Source organism: Nelumbo lutea, chromosome 3 (genome assembly GCF_056320005.1).
Source record: "Nelumbo lutea isolate HS-2025 chromosome 3, American lotus-T2T, whole genome shotgun sequence".
NCBI classification, from domain to species: domain Eukaryota; kingdom Viridiplantae; phylum Streptophyta; class Magnoliopsida; order Proteales; family Nelumbonaceae; genus Nelumbo; species Nelumbo lutea.
Window position 1 is genome coordinate 52,514,448 of NC_142686.1, and position 11,318 is coordinate 52,525,765.

The following is an 11,318-nucleotide window of genomic DNA, read 5'->3' on the forward strand; positions in this document are numbered from 1 at the left end:
CCTTCATTAATGAACCAAAAAAATTAAAATTCCTATATCTGATTTTGGAAGTGTGTCAACATGATTTTAATTATACGTGCCCAACCCATGCCCAACCTAGCCCACACCCCAAGCTTCATAATGTTTGTTTGGGCATGGGACAAGGACATGCTTTCCCATTTTAGTCAATTATAGAAAAATAAATAAATAATTTCTATCTAAATTTTATATTTAATATTTTCCATATATGTATATAACATTCAAGTTAAGGTTAAGTGTTGTTTTGCATGGGCCTCATCTGCATTATGTTTGGGTTTGGTATGGATCCGATCTAGGCCTAGCCCAAAAGGAAATAGTTATCCAATCCCTAAATTTTGTAGGTTGGATTGATCTGGGTCATGGTTTGGTATTTTAATATTATATATAACATTTACCTAATTATATGCATTATGTGTGGGCTTGGTGTAGGTCTAAGCTAGGATTAACCCTAGAAGAAAATAGTTACCTAAGCCTGAAAATTTGCAGGCATGGCCAAGATGGTCTGTCATAAATGATCATCCCTAAGAACACTAGGCTTGGTGTGGTAAGCACAAACCCAGGCAAAGAACATTGGGTAGTAGTGAAATGGCTTCTTAGATAACTCCAAGGAACCTCCAATATTAGGGGTGACCATGAACCAAGCCTTTCACGAGCTACGAGCTTGGCTCAACTCGGTTTAAACCGAGTTTCGAGCCGAATTCAACCCCAATGAAGCTCGGCTCATGAGGCTTGTAAGCTTAGTATTAAATAAGTCATTTTTATTATTATATATATACTACATACATATATTTGTATAATAGTAAATACTTTTTATAATTATCTTTTGTATATATAATATTAAATAATTTTGTAATTCTTAAATTTTTGTCTAAAAAATAAAAAAAATAATTTTATAAATATAATTTTTATTTTTCAAAAAAAAACTTGGCTTGTAGTCAAGCTCGAGCCGAGCCGATATCAAACTTGTGAGCTATGAATCGAGCCGAGCTCAAGCTCAAGTATCTAGCTCGAATTGAGCTCGAGCCTAATACTATTTCTACAAGCCGAACTCAAATAGCCGAGCATGTGTTGGATGGATTCAAGGAAGTCTACATTGCCTTGTCCGCCACCTAAGATGAATTCAAAGCCATCTTAGTAAAAACTCCACCTTCTATTCAACCAAGCATGTGTGTGTGTGTGTGTAAGCTTGTATTAATGTGAGAACACTAAGGGTATCCTCTAAATAGAGAAGAACAATTCATCATCTTGTTGTGTCATCTTCTCATGAAAAGCAAAGACGTTACAATCTCACCATTGAAGTAGATAGTAGAAGTTTCTTGGATTTGTAACCCTTAATTTTTCCTTTATGGCTTAGGTGGCATTTGATAAATCTGAAAATATGAAAAGTTAAAAAGATATTAATGGCGTTTGAAATCTGAAAAGAGACAGATACTTTTCAAATTTTTAGAGGCTCTGAACAGAGAAGGTTGTTTGTATTGGATCAAACCATCAACATTTGAAATTCCTTAATTTTACTATTTTACCCCTAGAACATACTATTTTGTAATTTTGAGTTCACTTTGTACTATTTCGTGAAATATAATTTATTAAATTCAAAATAATATTGAAAAATATGAACAAATTTTGATAAATTATAAAAAAATAGAAAATTATTAAAATAAGAATGAAATTGAAAAAATATAAATTTATAAATTAAAAATACATTATTAAAAGTTAAAATAATAAAGAAAATAGTAATAACGTCCATGAATGAATGAAAATTATTTAATAATTATCAAATTATTAAATTAAACCCACTAAACTATTTAAAAAATATAATAATTAATAATTAATATAAATAAAAATTGTAAAAAATAATTTATTAAAATAAGAATAAAATTGTAAATACATATAATTGAAAATTAATACAAATAAAAATTAAAAATAAATTATTAAGAATTAAAATAATAATAAATTATTAAGAATAAAATTCGAATGTTGCTTTTGAGAGTTGTAGCAACGGTGGAAGGGAGACAGGGAGGGAGAGAGAGAGAGAGAGAGAGAGAGAGAGAGAGAGAGAGAGAGAGAGAGAGAGAGAGAGAGAGAGGAGAGGGAGGGGAAAACACCGTTGTTGAGAGTTGCAGTGGCGGTGGTAGGAAGACAAGGGGAGAGAGAGAGGGAGGGAGGGTGAGGGAAATCGAGGCGTTGGCGAGAAGATAGGGAGAGAGAAAGAGAGAGAGATAGAGAGAGGGAGAAGGAAACATCGCTACTGAGGGTTGCCGCGGTAGTGGCGAGAAGACAAGGAGAGAGAGAGAGAGGGTGTGGGAAATTGAATGCCACTACAACTCTTTGCAGTGGCGTTAGCGAGAATATAGGGGGAGAGAGTGAGTGAGTGAGTGAGAGAGAGAGAGAGAGAGAGAGAGAGAGAGAGAGAGAGAGAGAGAGAGAGAGAGAGAGAGAGAGAGAGAGAGAGAGGGGGGGGGGGGAGAGGGAAACGTCATTGCTGAGAGTTGTAGCGGCGGTGGCAAGAAGACAAGGGGAGATAGATAGATAGAGAGAGAGAGAGAGAGAGAGAGAGAGAGAGGGTGGGAGGGAGAGGTTGTGAGAAATCTAATGCCTCTACAACTCTTTGCAGCGACGGTGGCGAGAATATAGGGAAAGAGAGAGAGAGAGAGAGAGAGAAAGAGAGAGAGAGAGAGGGAGAGGGAAACGTCGTTGCTGAGAGTTGCAACGGCAGTGGCAAGAAGACAAGGGGAGATAGATAGATAGATAGATAGATAGATAGATAGATAGATAGAAGAGAGAGAGAGAGAGAGAGAGAGAGAGAGAGAGAGAGAGAGAGAGGGTGAGAGGGAGAGGTTGTGAGAAATCTAATGCCTCTACAACTCTTTGCAACGGCAGTGACGAGAATATAGGGAGAGAGAGAGAGAGAGAGAGAGAGAGAGAGAGAGAGAGAGAGAGAGAGAGAGAGAGAGAGGGAAACACCACTATTGAGAGTTGTAGCGATGGTGGCTAGAAGACAAGGGAGAGAGAGGGAAATCAAGGATGGGCATTTTTGTCTTTTAACATGGTCTAAAAAACGTTTGAGCGCATTAAGTCATTGGCCTACCTCTTACAAATTCATATCTAAAAATGCATTTCAGTTCTGAATTTTTAGACTCCACCCAAACATATGTGGCGTCTTAAAAACAACATTTTCAGATTTTAGAAGTATGAAAAGTGTTATCAAACGCCACCTTAGTTGGGAAGGGGTACAAATACAAATATATACAATGCAAATACATACAAAATACAAGGTTTTGCACCCTACATATTTTTGTATTATACTCCTTCCAAATCGAGCCTAAAGTTTTAGAAAGGCTTTCCATGTTAAAAATATTGTGTGTACTTATTTCCGATTCTCATCCATTTATTTGTCTTCTCCATTTTGTTTGTTCACTTTCTACTTTCAGAGATTGCACAATCTTTTCTTCCCAACACAACTAAAACACAATAAGTTTTTATTATTACGATTTTTGTTTTTTATTTAAAAATAAATAAACAACATATATGAAAAATGAAAGGAGAAGGTCCCTTTGAGTAATGAGATGAGAGGACTCTTACCCTCTCTTTTTCATATTTATCCCAATCCTCTCTTTATTATTATAGATATAAATGGGTAAAGAATATGGAATATTATATGGTTCGTCCGGTTGGGGTGGGCAATTTGGCAGGGTCTTTTTTTGGTAAATATTTATTATTAATTGCTATTACATATTACTTTACTAAAAATTTCAATGAATTGGTATATTATACTAGATGCAAATGGACGGGGTAGGTCGGTAGGTTATGTAGGGACAATTGCATAATTTTAATGGCTTTAGGGGGACAATATTGAAAGGGAAATTGTCTAAAACTCACCATGACTTTTCATATTTCTCTTAAACTCACCATAACTTTTCAAAATGTCTAAAATTCACCATGTTAGTGAGTTTTTATTTTCCAAAACTCACCTTCTGTTAAAGCACCCTTAATTGTCACTAACAGAACTTGTCCATGTCAGCATAAATACAAATCTCATGACCAAATTTCCCCTGACTGGAAAATTAGAGAAAAAAAGGCTCATTTAGGGTTTTCTCTCTCTCTCTCTCTCTCTCTCTCTCTCTCTCTCTTAACTCGGGTTTCCAGATGCCTCACCGCCACTCATTGTCTCTCCCTTCGCTTAGGCCTCCAGATCTCCATGGTATACATTGCACCACCCCTCTTTTCCATCTCTCTCTCTCTCTCTCTTTCTCTCTGCTCAGATCTCTAGATGCCGCACCGCCACTCACTGTGTCTCTCTCTTTGCTCAGGTCTCTAGATCTCCATGGTAGATATCGCTCCACCCTCTGCACTCTCTCTCTCTCTCTCTCTCTCTCTCTCTTTGCTCAGATCTCCAAATGTTGCACTGCCGCTCATTGTCTCTCTCTCTTCGCTCAAGTCTCCAAATCTTTAAGGTAGACATCACATCACCATTTCTCGCTCAAATTATAATAGATGGGTGCCACACTGCCCTCTCTTTGCTTAGGCCTCCGAGATGCCGCACCACCCTCCCTCACTTAGATCTGTAGTAGGTGATCACCGCACAACCCTCTCTTTGCTCAGATCTACATTTGGTGGGTGTTGCACTACCTTCTCTTCACTTAGATCTCTTAAACGTCGCACCACCCTCTATCGCTCAGATCTATAGTAGGTGGGCACTGCTATGTGGGCACCACACCACCACCACTGTCTCTCAGATCTATTGTTTGAATGCCACCTCTGCACCACCACTCATATTTCTAGTTTGAAGATGTAGAGGAATGAATACAATGATAAAAAAATTCAAAGATTTCTAGAGTTTTGAAATATTTGTAATGTATTGTAAATTTTTGCAACTTGAATCTAGAATGTAAATCTCCATCGAGGGCTTCATAAATGTATGCAAAAATATTTTCATAAATTTTTATCATTTATTAATTTGTTTGAAATTTTTATTTTTTCTAAAATTTATATATATGTCTAATATGTGTGTGTGTATAAATTTTATCACTTTATGTATTTTTTGTAATTGTCTTTTTTTTTGAAAAAATATCATGTTCTTGATTTCTACAATTTATTATTTTTTTCTATATAATTTTTATCATTTTATGTATATTTGCAATTTTTGTTTTTATCCAATCTTTATATTTTTTAAGTTTTTTTTTTGTCTTTTTCAGTTTTCAATTTTTATTTTGAATTTTTAATCTTTTGTTATAATTTACAATATTTTTTATAATTTCTGTTTTTTCTTTTTACATTTTTCTATTTTCTACAATCTATAAATTTTCTTGTATTTTTTTGTTATTTATTTGTAGTTTCTGGGTTTTCTATAATTTTTGGTATTTTTTTTATAATTTTTATTTTCTGATTTTTTTCAATTTCCATAATTTCTATAATTTAAAAATATATTTTTTTCTTTTTTTTATGTCTTTTTAGTTAAAATATTAAAGCATATGTATATATTTTATATTTTTCTATAAGGTGTAAAATGGTAATATATTAATAATTATTAACATGTTTAACGTCAAATTAGTTACATGATGAATTTTAGACATTTTAAAAGGTTATGATGAATTTAACAAAAATGGTGAGAAGTTATGGTAAGTTTTTAGACAGTTCCCCATATTATGAAGTGTGTACACTCCACACTCACACATATGGCTTGGTGTAGAGAAGGTGTGCGATGCGGCGCAAGTGGAATATAATACTATCGGCGTCAGCTCTCCGTGAACTGAATGTGAATGCCAATCGGATCGGGCGACAACCGACAACCGAGGGTGGGCGAGGCAGACGATGAAATAAATCGGAAATGACACAAATACTCTCAATGCAGCCTACTCCCCACTCCACCTAAGGATTTTTCTGTTTGACTTGTCATCGTAATTGGCAAGTCAACAATACAAGACAAGGCTGAGGTGAGAACTCGGATGATATATAATTTCGCAACAGCAGTGAAATGATAGAGCTCAAATCACTCCCCACAAAGAGCCGCTCCACAACGTCTCACAGCATATATAATGAGGTATAATCAGGAGATGCTTCCAATACACGGCGGAAATGTGTTGTAGGACGTTGTGGGGCGCCTCGTTGTAGGGGCTGATTTAAAAAAAACGTACTGAAAAGTATGACCGTTGACCGAGATGTAAGGCTGTAGAGAATATGCCCTCTGAAGATGCTCCCCTTACCGCTACACCATCCCATGCACATAAATGGGACACCACATCCCCATACTTTTCCTCGATCCATCTCTCCTCCTCTTTTCTACATCGTAAGAGCTAGCGAGTGATCTCCTCACTCCACTCTCTCTCACTGTATCACCGTTGTTAGTTTGTTGCAGCAATTCAAGTTCAAGAAAACAGAACAGGTGAGAGACGCCCCTCTTTCTACTTCATTTTATTATAGTTTCTTTTGCTTGTAACGCTTTTCAAAGCTTCTGTTCTTAATTTCTAATCTCTACCGCCATTATTCAATCTGGAGTTGAATTTCTTCCTTCCTTTGCTTCTCTACTACGTCCAGGCGTTGTTTTGTTTATGTAAAGGTCTTGGCTTTCTTAACAAGATTATCTTTTGATTGTTTCTTTCACTAGAGACGGGAAAAAACAATATTCTCTCTCTCTCTCTCTCTCTCCCTCTCTCTCGTGTCTAGACTGCGATTTACTTTACCTATTCTTTAATTTTGGATTGCAAATCTTTTTTTTTTTTTTTTATCTTTTCTTTCCATCCCTGCGAGTATTTTTCTCAGTGAATTGCACGATCTTCTTTTCCTTCTTGTTTATTACTTCGCCGTTGTGATAAGACTGTTAGATATAACTGTATGCGAGGAGTGCATTGCCGCAAAAGTCGGCATAATAAGCGAAGGAAAGAGTAAAACAGGAAGCACCGATTCGTTGAATAGTCATCCCTTGAATCTTGCAATTAATTCATTCCTTTTTTTTTTCCTGATTTTAAAATCGAAAGCTTGCCATTAATTGAAGCTGAGCTGGTTCCCTGTAGCTTTCTTCCTCAGTACACCCTACCCAGAGTCAAGATTCCCGGGTTAAGAAAGAAGAAAACCCCGTTTCCTCTCCCATTTCCACTGAAAATGACATAACCCAGTGGTTTGATTTCCGAATTCAAACAAGAAACGGACAACCTTCATAAATATACTTTGACATTTACATCACACAGTAAAATCCCATCAACTCCATAAATTAGAGCTGTGGATGTTCTCTCTGGTCTGTTCCTGCTTTCCTTGCAGTACCGATACAATAATCTTCTAGGTAATTTTCTTCCTTTTCTTTTTCTCATTTCTTGATATTTCTCGATGTGGGTTCGCCCTTTTTTTCCTTGATTCCACGATGTTAGTCCATGTAAATTAGTATTTCTGAGGTTTCAATTCTTTTCCTCAGCAGCAGCACCAATTTTTCGCTTTTGTTTACATGAAATAAAAATAAAATAAAGAATAAAATAAGTTTTTTCATGGAAAATAAGTCAAGATGGGTTAGGTTCTAGCGTCATGTAATCTGTTTTTATTTTTGTGTTTGCTTGATCTTTTTGTTTTTGATGTTGTGGGGTCAGTAGTCGGTATATACGTGAGTCTTCTCGGTTGGTGGATCATCTTCACTGTAATATTTCTTCTTGTGGTTGTGTTTCTCGTTGTTTCCTGGTGCTTTTCCTCTGGTCACGGAGCCTTTGTGGTGGCCTTTCTACTTCTAGAAGATTTTCATGGAGCTTTAACGTTTTTCTCTATTACTTTTTTGTATTTGGTTTCGCTTTTGCCTTTTTTTCATTTGTTCTTCCTCTGCATAAATCTGATCTTTTGTTCGGTTACGATTCTAAAGAAAATATTCTACTTGTCTCGCTGAAAACTTGTGGAGAAACAGGGGAAGACAGATGTCCCCTCCCAAGATGACCAAAAAGCCTAACTTATATCTAGTAACAATCTGGTGAAACCAGGGTATTGTAGCCATTTTACAGTTTCGAAGTTCAGGATTCTCTTTTTCAGAGGCTTTCATCTCTGTTTGTTTCCGAAGGAATCTTTCTTCTTGTCTTCTACAAAGTAAAAAAAAATGAAGAAATTCTGTTTTTTTTACTGATCAGTCATTCTCTCAAAATACTATCCACATGTTTAGTGTTTTTCTTTTTCTGGTATCCATTAACGAGCAGTCCACAAGCATCATTTTTGAAGTACGGGATCCTTTTGTCTTCTTCTGAGATGCCGGTCTTTCCACAACATCACTTCTGATTATAAAACGACGAAAGCCAAGCTGTGACCCGAGTCAACTCGGCACAGTAACTCCTTAAATATTCGTAGGTTCTGAATTTCTGATCAGTTATTCTCTTCCCCTGTTGCAGGGTATTTCTGCTTTTTGGGACAATAAGGTGGAAAAAAAGCTAAGTAGCAGTAGTAGCAGGGAAGGGTTTCGACCGGCCAGCAAGCAATGGCTAGGAATCAGTTGCAAGTGCTTAATGCACTGGATCAGGCGAAGACCCAATGGTACCATTTCACAGCAATCGTAATTGCTGGCATGGGTTTCTTCACCGATGCCTACGATCTTTTCTGCATCTCTCTTGTGACTAAGTTGCTTGGCCGAATATACTACCATGTCGATGGTGCAGCTAAGCCGGGGACCTTGCCTCCTAATGTAGCGGCCGCCGTCAACGGTGTCGCATTCTGTGGCACACTCGCCGGCCAGCTTTTCTTTGGATGGCTGGGTGACAAGATGGGGCGTAAGCGTGTCTATGGCATGACTCTGATGCTCATGGTGATCTGCTCCATCGCTTCAGGGCTTTCCTTTGGAAGTACTCCAAAAGGCGTCGTGGCGACCCTCTGTTTCTTCCGCTTCTGGCTCGGGTTTGGCATCGGCGGTGACTACCCACTTTCTGCCACGATCATGTCCGAGTATGCCAACAAGAAGACTCGTGGGGCATTCATTGCTGCCGTTTTCGCCATGCAAGGGTTTGGGATCTTAGCTGGTGGGATGGTTGCAGTCATCATCTCTGTTGCATTCAAGGCCAAGTACCCCGCTCCGGCTTATGAAATTAATCCCGCTGCCTCAACTGTCGCACAAGCTGATTATGTCTGGCGCCTTGTTCTGATGTTCGGTGCATTGCCTGCTGCTCTGACTTACTATTGGCGTATGAAAATGCCAGAGACAGCTCGATACACAGCCCTCGTTGCCAAGAATGCGAAGCAGGCTGCGTCAGACATGTCCAAAGTGTTGCAGGTTGAGATTGTAGCCGAACAGGAGAAGGTCGAGCACATTACCGAGGACAGCAGCAACTCGTTTGGCCTCTTCTCCAAGGAGTTTCTTCGTCGCCATGGCTTTCATCTGCTCGGTACCACCAGCACATGGTTCTTGCTGGACATTGCGTTTTACAGTCAGAACTTGTTCCAGAAGGACATCTTCAGCGCAATTGGGTGGATCCCCGCTGCACAGACGATGAACGCCATTGAAGAGGTCTATAGAATTGCAAGGGCGCAGACTCTTATCGCTCTGTGCAGTACTGTTCCAGGGTACTGGTTCACGGTGGCCCTCATCGATCGAATGGGAAGGTTTGCAATTCAGTTTATGGGTTTCTTCTTCATGACAGTGTTTATGTTCGCACTGGCCATTCCCTATCATCACTGGGCCCTGAAGGAAAATCGAATTGGGTTCGTTATCATGTACTCGCTTACCTTCTTCTTTGCAAACTTCGGGCCTAATGCCACCACATTTGTTGTTCCGGCGGAGATCTTCCCGGCCAGGCTACGGTCGACATGCCACGGTATATCGGCCGCATCAGGGAAGGCCGGTGCAATTGTAGGAGCTTTTGGGTTCCTGTACGCAGCGCAGCCTACTGACAAGACTAAGACAGATGCAGGGTACCCGCCAGGTATCGGTGTGAGGTATTCACTCATCATGCTCGGTGTGATCAACTTCTTTGGCATGGTGTTTACACTGTTGGTGCCCGAATCAAAGGGTAAGTCGCTGGAGGAGATGTCAGGTGAGAACGAAGAAGAAAATGAAAATGTCACAGAGCTGGAGCAGCAGGCCGGTTATAATAACAGGACGGTTCCAGTGTAACTGAGACACAGGTTTTTTATCAGTTCTGAGCGTAATATATTTTGTCTAGGGAGCACTGTTTGTTCCTTCTTTTACTTGTTTATTTTGCTCATTTTGGTTCTTACAAGAAGGTTCCGGTTTCTGTATTGTCTCAAGACTACTCAATCTAGCTAAAATTATGTACAACTGAAGTTCTCTTTTTCACACCATTTGTTTGCATTAATTATTTTCTTCTAATTGTGAAACCTTCTGAAGATTAAACAATAACATGTAATTGGAGGAAAAAGGATAAAAGAAAGAGCACCTCAGATGTCAAATTTCATGGGTTATAAGCTGTTGTGTCGAGTTTCTTCCTTTCCTTCATGTCTCCATCCGATGTCTTTGTGAGTTGAAATGAGGGACACTGGGTTGGGTCCTCTTTGGATTTGGACGTACATTTGTTTGTTGTGGTTTGGACTTATGCTTGAATCAACACTGAAGAGCCCTCCATGTTTTGAACTCCAATAATTCCAGCTCCAGAAGAACCAGAAGTCCCCTCCGATTACAGTAAAACTGGTTCTGTTGGCTTCCGTAACTCGATAGAAACGTGGTACCCGCCGATATATTAGCTTAGATGTAGTAGACTGTATGATTTTCATTTTCTCCATTAGTAAAATCTGGCCTTTGAAATCCTCTTTGAATGTAGGGAATTTGAAAATTCTGTTCCATCTCATCCTACATCTTTAAGCGTTTTGTGGACTGTTGAAAGGTTGGTTAATTCACCATTAAAACTGGTTGAGGATTCACTAAACAAAATTGCACTTTGTTGCAAATTTGAAATTGCAATGCCACTTTTTCAGAATTTTAGACATCAGTAACTTCTGGTGGTTGTGTCCTTTGGTGTGGTGTGGCGTGGTGCTTTGGACTGGGCCTTTCTTCAAATCTTGGGCCTTGTTTTTGCTTTGGGGTTGGTTTAGGTGGCAATTGCCATCTGGGGTTCTGCTCTCTGATTGGTGAGCCATGTTTGTATTAGGCCCTTTGTATCTCTTTTGTCATCATTTCTTAACGAAACGTTACCTTACCATTCTCACCAAAAAACCAAACGAAAAGAAAAAGAAAAAACAGTTCAACCCTTATGTTAATCACTTGATATACTTTCTTGATTTGCAAATTGGTTGAAGGTTCTTGAGAAGGATTGCTTGGGATTTCTTTGCCAAAATAAAACAAGGGATTGCTTGGAATAGAACAAAGAATTAAGTCCACTTTCTATTTTATGATT

General features: G+C 38.5%; 1 protein-coding gene across 3 annotated transcripts; it reads left to right on the top strand.

Annotated features, from left to right (window-relative positions):
• The first annotated feature begins 5,997 nt into the window (after nucleotides 1-5,997).
• Nucleotides 5,998-10,264, top strand: LOC148864970 (low affinity inorganic phosphate transporter 1-like). 3 transcript variants are annotated; one of them, XM_088974394.1, is made up of 2 exons: nucleotides 5,998-6,400; nucleotides 8,370-10,264. In XM_088974394.1, the coding sequence occupies exon 2, from the start codon at nucleotides 8,456-8,458 to the stop codon at nucleotides 10,079-10,081; it is 1,626 nt and encodes a 541-aa protein (XP_088830520.1). In that variant the 5' UTR covers nucleotides 5,998-6,400; nucleotides 8,370-8,455; the 3' UTR covers nucleotides 10,082-10,264. The 3 variants fall into 3 exon arrangements, with proteins under 3 accessions (XP_088830520.1, XP_088830521.1, XP_088830522.1); XM_088974395.1 differs by lacking the exon at nucleotides 5,998-6,400 and adding an exon at nucleotides 7,162-7,294; XM_088974396.1 differs by lacking the exon at nucleotides 5,998-6,400 and adding an exon at nucleotides 7,857-7,971.
• Nucleotides 10,265-11,318: the final 1,054 nt, after the last annotated feature.